The sequence below is a fragment of the Nannobrachium achirus genome (assembly GCF_963921795.1).
Source record: "Nannobrachium achirus genome assembly, chromosome: 5".
NCBI classification, from domain to species: Eukaryota; Metazoa; Chordata; class Actinopteri; order Myctophiformes; family Myctophidae; genus Nannobrachium; species Nannobrachium achirus.
Genome location: NC_137814.1, coordinates 24,505,799 through 24,525,768, shown reverse-complemented (window position 1 = coordinate 24,525,768; position 19,970 = coordinate 24,505,799). Strand labels below are relative to the sequence as shown.

Genomic DNA, 19,970 nt, shown 5'->3' with positions numbered 1-19,970 from the left:
TGGACCAGCAGGCGCTCCTGAATGCCCCTAAAATATGTGAGTACTTTTTCCACCACTGGTAGCAGGGCAGGGATTTCATGGAGGCCATGAAGGCTGTGGCCGCGCCTTCCCTCTCAGTTTGGCCTTCTGCCGCTCCAAAAATGATATGCCCAGAATGGGGATGGGACGAAACGAAAAATTTCATTTCACGATTATTGTGACCCAAAAAAAAGGCGTTATACAATATTATCGCAATCATCAAAATATCCCCAACATCCATTATCCTGGGACGGAACATTTGCCAAAAAATAGATCTACAAGCTCACAACGTGTCTCAACGCGATGTGTTGTGAGCTTGTAGATCAGCTATTTTTTGGCAAAGAGATTTGGTAGAGAGTGAAAAAAAGACTATCAAGTACGTAAGTTATAAGTACCTTTTACCAATTATAGAGGGTTTAAGTGGTACTGGATATGCAGCTCTGCAAATAAAAGGTGACTTGATCCCAGTGCATGACGGAGAACGATAAATTAAATCTCCACGATACGATTATCGTTAGTGTTTTTTATCACGATAAATGATATTGCTTATTGTCCCATCCATAGCCCAGAATGATATGCCCTGAGGACCCAGTGCCCCCCGCCCACGATCAAATGAATCTAGTTAGTCCAGGGCTGAGCATTTCTGAACGTTTTGAAGGAGTTTCTAGACTTTCTTCAAATATTGGTCATTTGTAAATGCCAAATTATTTTGAGACGTAATAAACAGCTTATGTATTTATGTCATTAATATGTTTCAGTGTTTTATTTAATGGCCTTCCTGTCTAGCATTTGGCTTGTGTGCCCTCGAAGAATTTACATTCTGTTATGAGTTAAAAAAGACCCCAAATGAAACAAGCCCAAAAGCTTTTTTAGGTATAATTTTAGATTTCCTTGTACCAGTGAACTGTACTGTCATGTACCTTTCCCTATGCAAACTCTAAAGTCTTCAATCAATCAATCAATCGATCAATCAATCAATCAGTAAATGGGCTAAATAACACCATTGCAGAACCAATGCAATGACTTTAGGGCTTTTATTTATACCTGGGACAGATGCTTTTATACCTGGGTGTCAGGATTGGTTTTCAAATCAGTGGGCATAGGTTTATTAGCACTGGTTTTCTCTGTTGGCTGTTCAAGCCTATACATTAAGCAGGGATCTCTGAACGTCTGGCTTTGGATAGTAACATTCCCAGCCCTGGGCAGCCTTAACAGGTTATTCCCATATAACCAGATCTAATATTTGAACTGATTAAACAGGCTTTTTTAAACGGAAAGAGAAAGACAAATCTGTGAGTGAAGATGTTGAAGCCACTGAAGTGGTTTGTGCTGGTACTGCCACAGGCTAAGATAATTAGTAAACATCTGACATAAGGATCTGACTTTTTACTGAGCTCTTGATCATCTGCATAAACAAGAAAGAAATATAGCAAAGTATTATCATTTATTGAGGGAAATATGGAAACGTAAAAGCAAAGCCTGATAAACTTACAAGTGTAACATTACTATTAAAAAAAGCTTTCATTTTTGACGAGCATATCATTCTCTGCTAAACACATATTTGGAAAGTAAATAATATTTTGATTTATTTGTATACTACCTGCAACCCTGTATCTACTGTATCTTGGCTAAAGGTTATTCTTTACTCTTTTCCTTTAGCAGCTGTTTGTAAAACTAGTAATCTCTCCTCTTTTTTCCCACTATGTTATGAAACTTGCCCAGGTTGGTGGTTTTCAGTCACTGCTTTTGTTCGCCAACATGACAGCCACTGGCAGTGGCAGCCACAATAGGTGATGTGTTTGCATTAGAAGAAGGTCTCAGAAGTATTCCTGTATGTTGGATGATTTTGTATTTTCCTGACCCTTTATTAAACCAACATCACTCAAGTATCTTTAGCAATTAAAATATATTAGAAGAAGGTCTCAGAGGTATTCCTGTATGTTGGATGATTTTGTATTTTCCTGACCCTTTACACCAACATCACTCAAGTATCTTAGGCGTACAACAAACTTTGAGCGCTTTGTGCCAAGAATTAGGCCTTGTTTCAGAACCCGGACATGGTTCTGGCCTTACAACTAACTTTGAGCACTTTGTGCTGAGATGTAGGCCACACTTCAGAGCCGGAAAAAGCCAGATGTTGGAGCTTAGCTACTTCCAGGAGCACTGCTCAAAAACAAAAATACTAGTCTTACTGAAAACACTGCCAAAATAGTGGGTCAGCCTTTCCTCATTTGCTCTATTAATTGGGTGGCTAATATGTGGATCATGTCAGAATAATTATTTTGCTGGTTCATAGGGAATTCTTCTTTGTTAACGTATGCCTACCTCAGGACATGCTCTGTTCAAAACTCCTATTATCTGATCCTAGCTGTATCCAGCTGTTCCCTCAATCCAATTATGAAACATTATTTTTGTTTCAAATATTTTTTATTGTCAAGCACCTTCAAAATTGCCAAGCATCTTCCAAACAGAGAAAACAGTGCTTCTTTTTTTAAACAGAAAAATACACACACACACACACACACACACACACACACACACACACACACACACACACACACAGAAGGAAAAGAAAATACAATACAGTGAAAGAAAACAATCTTCTAGATGTAGATTTAAATGTACATTCAAAACCAAATAAAGTAAAATCAACAAAACCCCCCCTCCCTCCCCTGAAGTGCTGCCCCCAGTTACACGCGTTGCGGGTCATCCACAGGATTTAGCTTCAGCCATTTAGAAAGGCTTCCAAGTCCTTTCAAAATCTTCCAATTTATCTTTGAGTATGTATCTAATTCTTTCCAAATGAAGAGTTTCTGTTATCTCATTGAGCCAAAGCTATGAAACATTATTTTAAGAAGGGTATTCATGGGCACAAATGGTAGGATTTCATAATTTCTTAACCAAGCCCTTATAACGTTTATGGTAATTTAATGTCTATTGAGCATATCACTCGGATGTTCAATATGTCTCATTCTCACTGCTACAAATTCTTGCAGATGTACATTTTTATATTCATGGTTCTCTTTATCAGATATTGATATGTGTGATCGCTGCAATAAACAGTCAATGAATTTTCTGAGGACCTAAAAATACCTACAGTAGAAGCTTCTGCTACCATTTCAATATTTGGGATTGCTTTACGAGACCTTCACATAATCCATGAATGCTTTATGCATCATCTGACATTAAGAAAGTCTGCTAAAAAGTGGTTGTGCCCTCAAATTTGACAATATCTTGTAACCTTTTTTTGTTTTCTTTCTTTCTCATATGTATTAGATAACATTGATTATTGGGAGGGGATCAGAGCGGGGTTCAAAGGCAGAGTTATGTTTAGATGAACTCATGTTATTTGTAAGAATCACAATAAATTAGTAGTAATCTATAATGAATTACCTGTGGCCTGCCATATTATTAAACTCTTTGGAAGTGTGTGTGTGCGTGCGTGCGTGCGTGCGTGCGTGCGTGCGTGCGTGGCTTCAAGAGGGACCTGAATGGAAAGCTGGACAGGTTTCAGGTGTGGTCAGACTGGCCTGACCTAAATGACTTGTGCTGCTGAGCTGATTCTGACTCTGGAGTGGGTAGGGTCTAACTCTGAGGCGGTGGCTGTCTCAAAGAATGACTGACCCCAGTATCTTGGTGAGCAGAACACCAACTTCCACTGATTAATGCCGAGGTCACCTCTGTGGGCATCACAGCAAAGGCATGGACTGAGTTGACCATTCTGTCAAGTTTCAATTCAATTCAATTCAAAGGGCTTTATTGGCATGAGAAAACATACGTTTACATTGCCAAGGCAGAAGTTTACACAATACAATACAATACAATACAATACAATCTGAACAAAAATATGTACAGGTGAAAAGAGTGTAACATTTTTCATGCACCAAGGTTATGTGCAGGCAGAGCAGGGATATATACAATGGTTTTTAAGGTGGTTGGATTCCATTTGATATCCTTCTCCTATCATAGCAGCTCACACATCTTGCTTGTGTTTGCACATTGTTTTACTTCACCCAGCAGGTATGGGAGTTTTTCATCATTGGTCATGTTTTCAAACTCTCCTTGGGTGGTTCTGATCTGTGGGAAGTATGTTTCTCTGATGTCTTGGTACAGTGGACAGGCAGTTAGGAAGTGTAGCTCACTTTCCACTTCATTGTGTGTGCAGTGTGACCATTCTGTCTCTCACTCTGTGTCTGTTAAAACATGTTGCCATACTTTGAAAGCAAGATTACAGGTTTCACCATTTAAACGTAATCTCTCCATCTGGTTTCCAGGCAATCAAGTCTTCCTCACTGCATTCATCATGGCAATGAGCATATAGGCAGCTGAAACACGTCTTAATGGTTGCCATATAGGCCTATACACAGGCCTCAGTAGAATAGTAGATTTCAAATGATAGTTAACTCTGAGAGTGTACAAATGCACCCGTTAGGGTCCAAACTCCAGAGAGTTAAATTAATATTGATTTTACAAAATAAATTGGAGTCTCGGAGATAGAAATGCCATTAAATGGGGGTCTGTAGGCTGTTGGTAGTTTCTGAGTATTTGTCTTGTTTAACAATGACAGTGAGATACTTGTTGCACTAACTAGCATTGACTGCTTTGGTCTCTTTTTTGTAAGACACTTTATGTATATATACTTATATTTAATTCGCCCCCTCTATTGATGCACCTTCTCTTTTTTGGTACTGTAGCCTACTGCTCTTGTTTTTTACTCTTATCTATCTTTTCCTACTTCTCTGTAACTTTGTAAATAACTGTATACTGCTGTGCTACAACTGGACAACTGAATTTCCCCCTTGGGATAATAAAGGTATCTATCTATCTATCTATCTATCTATGTAGCCTAATGCATGTCAAACCTTGCCCCCCCAGGGTCCTTGAACTTAAAGTGGTTGGGAATCACTAGAGCCGTAAAAATCTTCTCTTATGGGGGTCTCCCAGGCATATCTTTTCAAATGGGGGGCTAGCCTAAGTGATCAATTTGAGGGTCCTTGACATGAAAAAGTTTGAGAACCACCCCTGTATTATTATGGTGTGGGGGCGACATCTAACGGGGAGCTCCGCGCATGCATGTAGGGGCGGCATGCGTGGCGAGGTGGCGGGGGCGGAACTCATGACGTAGCCATCCGAGGAGTCGGAGGAGGCTGTTTATTGTTCCTTCCCATCAGCAGCACCGAGGGAGAGAGAAAAGGAGGCTAAAGCAGCAAGCTGCCCGTCTGACAGCCAGAGAAAAGCACTCCTACAACAAAACCCGGGCGATCTTTAATTCCCCACACGGTTTTAACGGTCGTTTTTGGCTGAGATCAGGACGGCCAGGGACAGGTGATCGCCATTTCTCGCACAGCAAGCAGCAGCAAGGGGCCTGACCATGGCGTACGCGTACCTCTTCAAATACATCATCATCGGAGACACGGGTGAGCACTGAGCAGATCGACCAGTTGACAGCTAGCACTGGCGTTAGCCACTTCTTAGCATGATGCTAGCAGTGTTGTGAAGTAACTAAGTACTTTTACCTGAGTACTGTACTTCAGTACAATTTTGAGGTGCTTTTACTCTACTGGAGTATTTCCAATTTTCAGTAAACGTCTATTCCACTACATCGAGGAGGCAAATATCGCACTTTTACTCCACTGCAATTATTTGAAAACTTTAGTTAGTTACTTTGTAGATTAAGATTATTATTAGGAAACATACATTACCCACTTCACGATTTAAGCCCTTATTATACATGTAGGGCATTTTAAAATAGCAGATGGCTTGAGCTTGTAGATGTGCTATTTTCAAAATATGTATTTTTAAAAACTTGGGAACATGGGACAATCAGCATAATGAGTACTTTCTACATTTGAAGTACATTTTGATACTAATACTTTTGTATCAAGTCAATTTAGAATTACGGACTTGTACTTGTACAAACGGAGAATATTTACATTGCGTACTTTGTTATTTGATTGATAGATACTCAAGTACAAAGCGTGAGTACTTTTTTCCCACCACCACCACCACTGCTAGCAGCGCTAGCTCCGCTCCATTTCCGCAGTGTTGGACGGTCCAATGACGTGGTAAAAGCAAGCTGGGGAAGACGCAAGGGGTGGGAATGACTGTGACAGCAGACACCCTTTAACACTGTCTGAAAAGCACTCCAAATGGCCCTGACACACCGTGGGCCACCAAAAGCAACGCGCGCAGCGTTTTGTCTCCGTGTTGTGTTGACGAGAGCTGTTGTTAATGTGTTGTTGACACGTTTAGAGTGGCTGTCGTTCGGCCTGTTGTCTACTCCCCTGCGCCCAGGGTGGGGGTGTTAGCCTCGGGCTAGCTACGTTAGCCCTGCCAGTTAGCCTTTTAGCCGACACTATATCCCTGCCTCGTTAAAACTACGTAGCTGTTGTACACAACAGCAAAATATGACAACTCAGCAGGTACACGAAACACGATCGCCGTGACCTATGCTCGCTCTCTCGTCCCATGCGTGGTTAACGTGCGTTATTATTAACAAGAACACACTTGATCTCATCTCATACGTCTCTTCTTGGCAGACAAACCGAAGGCCACTCTTCCAGTATTCTCCGAAATGGCGTTTTATAACGATTAGGATGATCAGACATTCGTGTCGCATAAACAGGCCTTAATTTAAAGGATTATGATACCTTGTTTTTGTCTATAATGCCAGCCACGTCTATCAGTGCGACGTGTGAAATGTTAAGGGGCATGTGGGTTAAGGTTTTCATTTGTTTACTCTGTTAGCTTCGTTTGTATTCTGTCGTGGGCCTGGTTAACTAGCCTGGGTGTTTCAACAGCAGCAGGTGCATCTTATGTTGTTGCCCGAGGCTGCTGAACTAAATATGAGTAAACAAGGATCAACAGCAGTAAATATCAGTTATGAAATGGAATTGCCTGGTTGGTCACATCTGTGTTTTTGTTGAGGTGGTGTGATGATGAGGAACAGGATCCTTTTGCTACATGGAGCCAACCCGAAGACCTCCCCCTCCCCAAATGCATTAGTTGTATCTTATTTCAGTGTTCACACACTGTTCAAGTGTTCATGTTTAAATGTAAGACACAGTTGACACGGCAGCTTTGTTGTGACCCTTTTTCAAAGATATGGATTAGTCGGAAGTAGACAAAATCTCAATGAATTGAGTACAAAGGATCCCAATGTAAACAAGCCATAGTGCTTTCTTGGGTTTACATGATCCTAATACTAGACCTTGTATCTGAACTGTACTGTCCTGTGCTTTTCCTATGCAAACTGCTAATAAAGTATAATTCCATCATTCGCCTCACAGCTAGAAGGTCCTGGGTTCGATTCCCGCCGGGGGACGCTGTGGGTGCTGGGGACGTGTTTCTCCCTCCGCGTCATCAGTGCCCACACCCTAGGTGGGGTCGGCGGTAGGGCCTTTCTGTGTGGAGTTTGCATGTTCTCCCTGTGTCTCTTAGGGTTGATAACCTCACAAAAACATGCAGTAATCCTGGTCTCAATAATGCCTCCCCCTGGCCAGCCGGGGCGCTTGATGGAGGGGAAAGTAACTGGTTGGAATAACGTGTTCCTTCCACGCGCTACTTCCATCCTGGGGAAAATTCCCCCTGTCAGGTGAAAAGAAACAACTTGGACTACTCATGCATTGAAGGAAGCATGAGGTCAGTCCGTTGTCTCCCCAGGCGCGGCAGAGGGAGAGCAGAGCCCAGGATTACTGGGTGAAAAATGGGTTACACAATCGTGGGATAAAAATTATAGAAAAAAAAAAAGTATTTCATCATTCAATCAATAATAATACTCCCCAGTCTATTAGAAAAGATTGCCTTCTTGTCTTGTTGCATTGAGTTGTACGAGTACAGTATAAAACATCCATGTTTAACATGTAAAATGTGTGTACAGTGAGTGACATGTTTTGGGACATAGTGGATTGGTTTAATCTGTGGCCTACTATTTCCTAAACCAATAGAACCTTTAGACAAATATAACACATTCTTGACCACAGAAGCGGTTTTAGATTACATTACATTATAGTGCCTTGAAGTCGTGTATATTGCCAGTAAAGTAGAGGCAGAATGTATTTTCCACTTTTTTTTCCTCTCTCTTTTAGGCCATGACATATTTTGATGTGTGTTCAAGTTTATTGTTGTGAAACAGTCTCGTGGCTCGAGCTGTCAAAGTGTTTTTGTTTACAGCTTCATAGTGTTGAAGATCCCACTAGCACCCCTACCTTACCTTAGTCTGTAGAAGGAGGGTTACATTCCAGACATTATGCATGGCCCCTTTGAAATCTACTGTAAAAGTATGGAAAATGCCCAATACATAATACAGACTGCTATGCTGAGACCATTTATACATGTATGTTGACACGAGGGAATACATTTTTTGTCATGGGCTGTCAGATAAATGGGCAGTAGGTTCTGTTTTTGTCAACCAGACCTGCATCTTAAGATACTTTTAGTATGATGATATATTATTGAAATGTACTGTGAAAATAATCATGATCTCTCATTGTATTAAATCATGATTAAACACTCATAGAAATACCGGTAACTATTATTTGTGTAGCAAAGAGCTCGGATCCCATTGCAAACCTCTGGGGTCCTAAGACACCTCTTCTGCTCCCTCCTTTGAGAACTACAAAGTACAAACCTAAACTCTCAATTTGCTCTGTTCAGGGAGCTTCCCAGAAAGGAGTGCAGCTTGTGAGTTGATGCCAGCAGGGATTTGAATGACCTCCGTGTCTGAAGGGTGGGGTTGCGGTGTGATTGAGTGACAGACAGTTATGTTTTTGTCCTCATATAGGATGAGTTACATAAAGATGGAGGCTGTTTGCCTAGAGTGGATCATGTGATGATTCTTTGTCAACAGAGAGACAGGAAATTAGTCCCAAGTTAACTAGTCTGGTCACTCACTCACTCACGCACAAACTGATCACAGCAAACACGGTGTAGAAGATATGACTAGAAATTAGGCAAACGGCACATCATTTTGTTTTAATTATGGACTGTTAAATGAGTATATGTGGGTTTTGCTTAATAGTCATGCATTATTAAGTTACATGACTCATCATTTTGCTGTGAGTGCTGTCTGAGGATTAATATTTACCAAAACTCATGAACTTAAATCCCTTCTGTATTTATGTAGCAGACAGAGTAGTCCTTCCATCCTGATGCCCTGAGGTCTAACATCCTCCTTGGCCAGGAGCAGTTTCCCCATTGCGTGAGCAGTAGATGTTTGGTTTTCCATGCAGGAGAGCTGGGTTTGTTAACTTTTACAGCAGTAATGAGTCAGATCCCTACAGTACCTCGTATTTCTGTGACACAATATAGACTTTAAGAAACAAACATAGCCTTTTTTCATTTAAAACATATTGCAAGCATTGCATTGCAGGTAATGCTTGCAGTGGAGATTGTTATTTGCAAATGGCACAAAATTAGCATAGATACCTCTCCCTCTCTCACACACACTCACACAACTTGAAATGACAGCAGTTGTCGGTAGATTTGATACACAACATAACGGCTTATGCATTTACTGTATATGTAGTTTGACTAATCTGTTTACATTTTACAGTCTTAACCGATGTTGGCCATTTTGTCAGGACAAAATCGTATTTTTTCATTGAAAATACCGTAGGTAGGAGATGTTGGGCGGTTGTATTTATTATTTTAAAATGCTGGTGGGTGTGGGTAAAAAAAAGATGGGACCTGCGCATCTCACTAGATGTTCTATGTATACTACAGTGTATGTACGAGAGAGGATAACATGATGCTGCTGAGTAACGTTAAAGAATGTTGGATTCATGCAAGCAACGTGTTTGTGCGATCATAAACATGATGGAGGAGAATCTTTGAGCGGTGGTAGACCGCTCCATAGCATGGCCGTGTATGTATCCGTGTATGTGTGTATGTAGCCTGAATACCACTGGTGGCCAGAGAGGGTGCTGCTGAGTCTAGCCTGAGCATCAACTGCAATAGGCCTACACACTCTCTCTCTCACTCACTCACTCACACACACACACACACACACACACACACACACACACACACACACACAGTAGTGCTGTTGCATAGCCTCCACGACCACCGCTCAGTTCACACGGGTGTGATTTTAAGTGTGTGTGTGTGTGTGTGGAGCATTTTGAGGTGAAAAGCTTTGGACTGTGGACATTAGACAATCTTGTCACACTGTCCCTGGGTGTCACGCCCTGTTGGCAATCCCTGTTACAGATGTGTATTCGGCTCTGTGACTATCCTCACTGCTGGCTTCGCAGCAAAACAAGAATAACCCCTGTTTCACCATTCTATGCAGAATAACGGCACAACATTCCTGCCTTAAACAGGCTGTGCAGGATGTCCTTATCTGGCAGTCTTTGGCAAGAGGTCTAGTTTTGGCCTACATTTGGCCTTCCTGTCTCAGCTGGGTGTGTCGACTACCTTTATGCCTTGTCTCCCCTAACCGTTACATATGATACAAAAAATAACAGTCCCTGCTAGTCGATTTTCTTACTGTACTGAAATAAAACCAACAACAGTAGGCTGCATGCTATGGACTATGACAATGGTCCACTGCATTGTATGTTGTAGGGCTAGTCGCAATCTATAAGCTAAACATGGCAAATGGTGCATTTATTATTTTATTTATATAGAGCACCGAAGTCTGATGTAATTTACACACCCTACCTGGTTCCTGTTTTTTTCCCCCCAGTTTGAATTCCCATAGACTTTTTTTCATATCGCGTCATATAAGAACTGTGTTCCAAACATAAACAAATGATCTCAGCAGTTTGACTCATATGGACATGAAGAATCAACTGATGGTGAGAAAACGCTAATGTTACTGTCGCCAAATTGGTTACATTTTCGCCAGAAACAGACTGTATCAAATATTAGTGACTGACTAGCATACACCATACAGAGCCACCTCTGTCTTCCTCAAGAACTCTTCGACACTAACTCTGGGGGAGCCTGGGATCGAACTGGGAACCCTCTGTGTTCTAATGATGGTTTCTCTACCCCAAGTCACTGCCCCTACATGGACCAGTATGGTCGTTCAACCAGTGAACTGAAAATTCACGTGTATCTATTAGGAAACCCTGATGCTGCTCTTTGAGTGATCTTACATGACTGCAGAGATAAACGCGCAGTGATCACAGTGATCATGCATTAAGTCAGCTCTGTTATCATCAGTCTACTGTTCCATACTGAGCACGAGGAAGGGCAGATGGTCAGGAAGTCTTGGCTCAAAACTGTGTAACTGTGTTAAGTTGTGACTGATACATATAGTTCACATTTACAGCGCTGTTCTGAAGCCAACAGTGTCTTCACTTTAAGTTCCTACTCTTTGTTAATGTTTTTGTTCCTACTCTTTGTTAATATTTTTGTTCTAAAAAGTGTTTAACCACTTTAGGAAAACTCAAGCCCTATTTTACAAAATAGCGAAAATAGCCGATTAGTATCGGTATCATCATTGCTTGGTGGTGGTGTTTTTTTAATGCTCCTCAACTGTGATTTGAAATATGCTGTAGAAATCTCCATCCTCGTTTACATAGACTACTACAGCCTCAGTAGCCTCCGCCAAAGGCCGTATTGTTGCCCTCTAATTGCTTCTATTACAGTGTCCTTCAGTCTCATCTGTGTTTTCTTTAATGGCACTAGGTTAACCAGTATTTCTTCTGCAAAAGTACCTCCAGCTTAGTGTATGCCTTGTATGCTTCTAGGGTAAAATAGCAATTGCTTCTATATAGGGCTGTCATGATTATGACATTTTACATGACGATTAATTTTCTCTCAAATCATTGCGATTGACGGTTTAATTGTGTTCTTCTCGTTGACAATTACATTTCTGTTTGGCTTTGAAGTTGCACATGGTAGATAAAACACATAAGCTAAATATACAAAGATTTGACAACTTTATACTTATAAAGAACATTGATAGTGGAAATAGCTGATCTACAAGCTCACAACGCTTCGCGATGCGACGCGTTGTGAGCTTGTAGATCTGCTATTTCCACTACTTTTGACATGGAAAACGATCACGATTATGTCAAATAATCGCGATTAGACGATTATGTAATAATTGTGACAGCCCTACTTCTATAGCAACTATGTGGTGGCATGTAATACAATTGTTTTATAACTGAAATAAGAAACCAACACAGTTTCCTCCTATTGTTCATATCAAAGTAGTGATGAAACACAAGTGTTGATCCTTCTTCTGATAGTGGCACATCTTCAATCTGGTACTTTAGGAAAACTCAAGCTTTCAAAAGTGAGTAGGAAGGGATAAGTATCACATAGTTTGTTATGTCTGTACAACCAGCTACTGAGCCCAGTGGGTAAATGGCCCTAAATGGGTAGAGGGGCCATCTGCCATCTGGAAAACGCAAGGTCCCTGGTTCGCCCTCCAGCCCTGGTCTATGTGTCGAAAGTGTTCCTGAGCAAGACACTAAACCCTTAACTGCTCCCCTTAACGGCTAATCTTTTTATTATCGTAAATTAGATGCATGGTTTCTGGCTGACCACGACTATATCCCTCCTGGTACAGCTCCAGGATCATGAAAGCCTCATCAAGAGAGGCTCATCTCTTGTTTCCACCTGTAGAAGAAAATGGTTATTGTTTGTGCAGGTGTACACTAGGGATGGGACGATATGAAAATGTCATGTCACGTATTATCGTAATAATCAAAATATCCCCAACATCTTTTATCCTGGGGCAGGACATTTGCCCAAAAAATTGCAGATCTACAAGCTCACAACGCGTCACAGAAGGCGTCACGTTGTGAGCTTGTAGATCGGCTATTTTTTGGCATAGAGATTTGTTAGAGCGTGAAAAAAAGACTATCAAGTACGTTATTTCCAGGTCCATTTGACCAATTATAGAGTTTAAATGGATATTCAGCTCGGCAAATAAAAGGTGAATTGATCCCAGTGCATGACGGAGGATAATTTCACTATAAATTAAATCTCTATGTTACGATTATTGTGACTTGTTTTTTAAACGATAATAACGATTATCATCCCTAGTGCACATCAGTGATGTGTGATGTGACATCACATAGCAAAATGTCCATGATCCCAGGGGGGAAAAGGGTCATTCTCAATTTTCAGGGCAGTTTAAGATATTCTCTTAAACTGCTAGACTTCAGCCAGCTCATCCAGAGATCAGCCAGATAGACGGTTTTCTCCACAAAATCACACCCTAAATTATAACCACCTCTACTCTGTGTGCATGTTTCAAACTTTAAACCAAAAATAAGTCTACTTTCCGTGGAGTACAGACAGTTCACTCGATGGATAGGCCACGCCTGGTAATTTCGGTGATCTTTAATGATGCTCAGTCACACAGCCGATTATCATTTCTCAGGTGAGTGCTGTGTACAAGGGCACAGAAATTGTTGTGTCGCCTATAATAAATCGATTGCTACATACAAGTATAGCCTATTTTATAATGTATGTTTAGGTGGTTTGGACAGCTCACATTTATTACAGTTGTTATGATACCACAGCTCGTTATTTCCTGCTTTAATGTGCTATGTTGATGGCATTGCCTGATAAGAAATGCATAATTCATAAGAATAAGTCAGGAGAATAATTGAGACAATAACAGTGAGGCCTGGGGTCATTCTACACAGTATAATAAATGGTAAGCTGGTAACAGCTGGCCCTGGAGACTGTCTGACTGGTTAAAACCAAGTGTATAAAGGGGTGAGAAATGCTGTAATATTATTGCCCAATAATGTTGATTTTACACAGAATTGAAAAAAGAATTGTGTAATAAGTTGATCATTAATCATTGTGTCATCTTACTTTAACCCTAGAGTCCCTATACCAGGGGTCTTCAACGTTTTCAGGCCAGGGACCCCTTAGTTGAGAGAGAGAGAGAAGAAGCAGGGACCCCCACAACCTTATCATAGATTCCATACAGTTTCATTGTTTGACCGCACAATCGTCAGTGTATTTTGGATTCATATCAATTTGTGTTTTCAGATATTTAACCACTTGAACCGTCAATACTTAATAAACTTGACCTTTTACTCTGTACTTAGTCTGCTCTTTTCCCCCTCTACACCAAGGCTCTTTGCCAAAAATAGCAAATTGAAAAAAAAAGCTAATTATTTTAAATCTTTTTTTCTCCCCAATTTAGTTGTTATACCAATTAATTCGGCACACAGCTTGCCACTGCTGTTGTACCCTACTGGCTCACCTGCCCGACCCAGTGTGTAGGATCATGTGCAAGTACAAGTATCACCCTCCCTGCCCAGCGTCCCTTCCCTGAACACAGGCCAATTGTGTTCGTATATACAGTATGCCCGGCCAAGCCGGATGCACCGCGGTGTATTCGAACCCCTAGACCCCGGTGGCAGGCTTGTACTCTACCACTGCGCCACCTGAGTGCCCATATGCCAGTGTTTCTAACGCGTTTAACTTATACACACACCTAGGAAGCTAACCGTACAGCCACAGGCCAGTGAACCCCTCCTGTAGAGCTACACAATTGTTAAGTGACTTATCTCCAAAGTAGGCCTACTTGTTGAAGTAAGCCAGGGCAGAGTGTTGTCCATTCTTTTTTTCCTCTCCAAGTTTTCTCTGCTGTTCCAGGTATACAAAGTGATCATATCCCCCTGAGATAACATACGTTTACTGACTCGTGCTATTGACCTCATTAACACCTAGCACAATCCCGAAAAGAAAACATATGCTGAGCTATATGTAAGAAAAAGAACATTACATTACTTCAATCAGTTCAATGTAATGAGAAAGAACATCTGTGGAAACTCGATATGTTTTCCGGTGTGTTAATGCTGGCCAGTAGGGATAGGCATTTTATTGTAAACATGTACACTTGGTAATGTTGGTGGTTAATCTGGTTATCCATAATTAACCATAGCATGACATGATGTCATCATATTTCTAGATATAACTTTGCAGTGCACATCACGAGCCTTGGATGCAATAACTGCATGATGGAGTGTTTTGCGCAACATTTACTTGAATGCAGCAAGCAGACGGAGCCTTCAATCTGAACAGTGTTCAAATAAAGTTAGTCATCTGTCACCCGCCATTCTGGAAATGTTCCATTGCTTTGTGGTTTCCTAGTTTGAAACCATAGCTGATAAAAAGAAACGACAAATCCATCAGAGTTGGGGGAGGTGCGGTTATTTTAAAAGTCAAGCCCTTCACAAAGTGAAACGTACAGTAACTAGCATTTATTTAGAATACAAATCCACGGCTCGTCTATCCCCTGCCTTTGAAATTATTATAGAGCAGGTAAATCATATTTAAACAGTGGATCCTTAGATCCACGCAACTTAGCTTTAATTATTTAGTTAATCAGTGCCAAACGGATTGTGAATTACTTGTGTACAATACATGGTACCCATCTCTTAAATAAGTAAGGCTAACAAATCAAAGCAATGTAAATAATGGGTGTTATCTTTAATTTACTGAGTTAGCACAGTAAGCGAGCTAGTAGCCAGCTGGCCAGTTAGCACCATAGAGTATATAATAGAGAATGGATAGCCCCGCCCCCAGCTATTCATTTCAATGAAGTTGCTCAGTGGCGTTTTGAAGCATGCAGAAGTAGCAGAATCCAGGTGCATTGTGGGGGAAATTGGCAAACAAAGGTTTGCCAATTTTACAGACATCGAGACGTAATTACGTCACAAACGTCACTCCACGTCCATTGAACCCTATTGTAGACCCCAGGGCACGCTCTTATGCTCGTGCATGTATGTTTCACCCCGCTTGCAGTTCCAGCTTTGGTCAGTAGGGTGGCTGCTTCAATATTTACAAGCCGTTCTGGGGGCTTGGTTAGCACTTAGCACCCAATCCAAAATGAAGCCAGTCAGTGCTGCTGTTTGTTTTCTTATGGGGTGAGCTGCTCTCTCCGCTTATTTGAATGACTGTAGTTTGATAAGCGCAACTCGGTTAGCCACACAGGTAAACAGTCTGTGTGGTGGTGTGGCTGATGTGTTTACATCATGATTAAGGTAGAAACCTTCACCAATGACACACATCCTCTCTAGATCTGAAAGAACAAACGCTACTCATCCTTAATCCTCTGACAATTATAACAACTAGAAGCTCGGCCGCGGCCGAGCGTCTGGTCAGCAACCTGGCCAACTCGGGATTGATGTAAATAGGGAATGAATGCTCCGCTCTTTAAGGCAAACCCCATTATACCTGTTGTCATAGGACCTGTTTCGACCATCTGTTTGCTTGTGTCCATTTATGCCTATATATGGAGATATCTGTATCTGTCTGTATGTGTCCATTTTATGCCCAAATATGGAGATCTCTATCTGTCTGTCGGGCGGCCAGGCGTCTAGTCGGGGACCGGCCTACTCAGGAACAATGTAAATAGGGAATGAATGCCCACCCTTTAATGCAAACCCCATTATACCTGGTGTCTTTTGACCATCTGTTTGCCTGTGTCCATTTATGCCCATATATGGAGATATCTGTCTGCATCCATTTTATGCCCATATGGAGATCTCTGCAGACACAGTGCCGGTTCTGGAAAACCCTGATGTCAGACATCAGCTCCGCCTACGGAGAATCCGAACCTTTCGCGCCGGGTTCCAGAAAATCGCGTATCGGGTCGGGTCGAGGCCTAGCTAAGAACGTAAGATCTGAGCTATCTGCGTGCGAAATTTGGAGTCTGTAGAATAGGGTTGCAACGGTATGAGATTTTTAACACCAAAAATATCGTCCGTGTCAACACCGCGGTTATCGGTAACACCGTTTCAACCACCATTGCGTGTCTTGTCGTCTTGTGAGCACTCAGTAGCAGCCAATGATACCTCAAGCTACAACAACAACAACCATCCGACCATATTAAAAATTCAGCTTTGTAAAAAAGCAACAACACTGTTAGTGTTACAACAGCCCTGCGTTTTCTTGTTTGGCTAATCGTTGTTTTTCCGCCTACTGCGCGCTGTGACATTATAAAGCCACAACTAGTCTCCTGGAACGTGCCCTGCGATTGGGGACGAGACATCATGCGGTCTGATGGGCTGTGCCTCGCCCCGTGGATGATCTGTTGATTCTGAATTCTGATTCTCGACACTCCCACACAAGGAACAGCTCCCGGCCTCCCGCGATTGAGAACCGAATCCCATCATTCATTTAAAAGAGCTGTTCAAAAGAGCGGAATCGTTGGCGAACGTCACATCTCTACTGCGCTCCTCGGGGCAGAGCAGAGCAGCGGATGCGTTTTCTTTTTATTTTAACGGTGTTATCGGTGTGCAAGTAAAGTACTCGGTGTTGTGCACGCTCACCGGTAACACAGAGTACCGTTGCAAAGCCCTACTGTACAACCAACCATGTGCTGTCAGGGCTCTTTCATGCTATTCGGCCCAAATTCCGAACGGATGGTAGTGATGTTGGTAAGTAAGGCTGTAAATAATGTATCCCATTATAAAACTTAAGTGCAGAATATACTGTATGGTGCATAAAATCACAACGGTTCATGAACCTAATTTAACATTCCTGTTATGTTTGTTGTCCACTTTGCTTATGCATTATGCATTCGGCAGGAAGGGCTGACTGAAGGAATGGGCGATATGACTTATATGACAATATCACGATTATTGAAAAATAATTGGTTAACCTAAACGATCCAGATTAAGTCTGTTACTGGTTGGTTTCATATATGTTTGACGAATTTCCCTGTTGTTTTGTGGTGTAATGCAGGGGATAGTGACATCCTATAGCGACGCTGTGGAGTGGAAATCTCAAATCTCCATATTTCAACTTTAGTTTTTTTTTTCTTAAGAATGCCCACAAGAGTGTCGCACAAAAGTACTGGAAAAGTTGTGACCATAGTCTATTTTCACAATTTAATTAAACAATTAGTAGTTATGGACATACAAGGTTTCCACCTAACAGCGACGGTATACAAAGTCCTTACATTGAGCCCTGCCTTTCTCTCCATCCTCTCATCACCACAGTGCCCCTGCCTAGCAACGCCTCTGCCTGGTGATGGTAACCCTTGGAAACAATAAAGGAGGAAGGGTTCTCTCCCTATCTCTCGCTCTGTCTTCTCTGTATGTTGGTTTCTCCTTATCCTTCTCTCTCACACGCATTCTCTCGCTCTCTCACTGTCTGTATGTCTCTGTAACTCTTTCAATGTGTCTGATCTGTACTCTCTTAGAAGTAACAATGTTGACCACATAGCTGCTAAGCGTTGCTGGGTTATATCAGAGAGGAATGTCTGGTGTCGGCGCAGCCACAGTTGTAACACTTTAACATTGAAGTCAACTTCATTCTTCCCTAAAATGTTGACGTATTTCTTCTCGTGTGTGTGTGTGTGTGTGTGTGTGTGTGTGTGTGTGTGTGTGTGTGTGTGTGTGTGTGTGTGTGTGTGTGTGTGTGTGTGTGTGTGTGTGTGTGTGTGTGTGTGTGTGTGTGTGTGTGTGTGTGTGTGTGTGTGTGTGTGCGTGCGTGCGTAACTCCACCCCTTGTTTTTAACTTTACTTTAAAGGGGAAGACCACCCATTTTCAATATTGAACTATGTCATTAATATACCTTAGAGGAGTTGTGTGGAAATAGAAAAAGAGTTCCCCCCCTTCTGTGTTGCCTAGAACTGGAGGATTTATTTTGGGGTTTGTATTGTAAAGTACAACTTGATGACATCACAGTGACACCGTTGTACTTTACAATACAAACCCCAAAACCAACCTCCAGTTCTAGGCAACACAGAAGGGGGGAACTTTTTTCTATTTCCACACAACTCCTCTAAGTTATATTAATCACATAGTTCAATATTGAAAATGGGTGGTCTTCCCCTTTAAAAACAAAAAAGAGAAACTGGGACACAAAACAAAATTGCCAGCATATTTGCAAGCTCTAAGAATGTAAAACGATTGCCTTGCCTTGCAACCTTCGCTTCCTTTTTGTGTTAAACCTGTCAGCAAGAATCTCATGAGACACGCCTTCAGTTGGAGGTGAAAAATTACATTATCACCCTTCCATCTCCCATATTGTCTGCGTTATGGTGACTGTTGACATTTGAGGCTAAAATGGTTGCTCTCAACACAGCAGCTAGTGCCATCTGTTGCCATGGCAATGCCCTCTGACCCCCTGGATGTTGGGGAGGTCGGCCTCCTGTTTGACCAATCACCTGTCTTGAGTCAAGTTATTATGCAAATGAGGGGGCTGAGTCTGCAGAGTTTACCAATGGAAATGTTCTGCCTAATTTATATTTGATTGTGCCCTGTTATAAATAGCCTGTCGACTACGAGCTTGTGAGGTGAGCTTGTAGACTGTCTATTTTCGATGCGTGACGCAGACGCGGAAAAACTTCTTTCCTGTGTGTGGTCCATTTCTGCTTTAGGTGAAAATTACATAGACACTGATTAATTGTAGAATTGTAGATGCCTTCAGCTGAATGGGCATTGATGGTTGAGAATCAGTGTGAATATTTGTGGAAATGTGCTGTTAATGAAAGAATTCCGAGTAGCATTTTATTTTGAATTTGACACTATCGTATATCCCAAGATGAGTGGTAGAGCTGTTTCTTTTTTTGAACTAGTGCTACACAACGAAGACTTTGAAAAAAATTGCTAAACGTTTTGTGGAGAGGTTGTGCAAGTTATTGAGAACTTTTAAACTTATGTTGATGCTTCGGTTATAATTAATATGATTGCCATGTTTGTTTTCAGAAAAGTCTAAAGTTGCACTTAGTGAATGTATTGCTTAACTGTTCTGCTGCCCTTGACGATCCTCACCGTCATTAAAACCGGTTACTACACGACGCCATTGACAGCGCTCACCGTCAATCTTACTGTATTTACAGTAAATGTATTAATACTTACAGTATGTAGCTCCGGTCGCGGCCGCATCGGTAATGTCCGCGATTTGTTTAAAACGCACGTTGGGCGTGCACGCGAAGTGAAGCTCCTCCATGTTAAGTCAATGGAGAGGCCCATAAAGAGACTTCATTTACTCCAAATAAGACTTTATATCC

The 19,970-nt window shown here is 41.6% G+C and overlaps 1 protein-coding gene across 1 annotated transcript in view; it reads left to right on the top strand.

Moving 5' to 3' along the window:
• The first annotated feature begins 5,166 nt into the window (after window positions 1-5,166).
• The window catches only part of rab2a (RAB2A, member RAS oncogene family), a 34,513-nt gene continuing 19,709 nt past the window's right edge, over window positions 5,167-19,970 (top strand). The window contains exon 1 of the mRNA XM_080725317.1: window positions 5,167-5,435. Within this exon, the coding sequence (XP_080581443.1) occupies window positions 5,390-5,435 (46 nt within the window). The 5' untranslated portion in view covers window positions 5,167-5,389. The remainder of the gene's footprint in view (window positions 5,436-19,970) is intronic.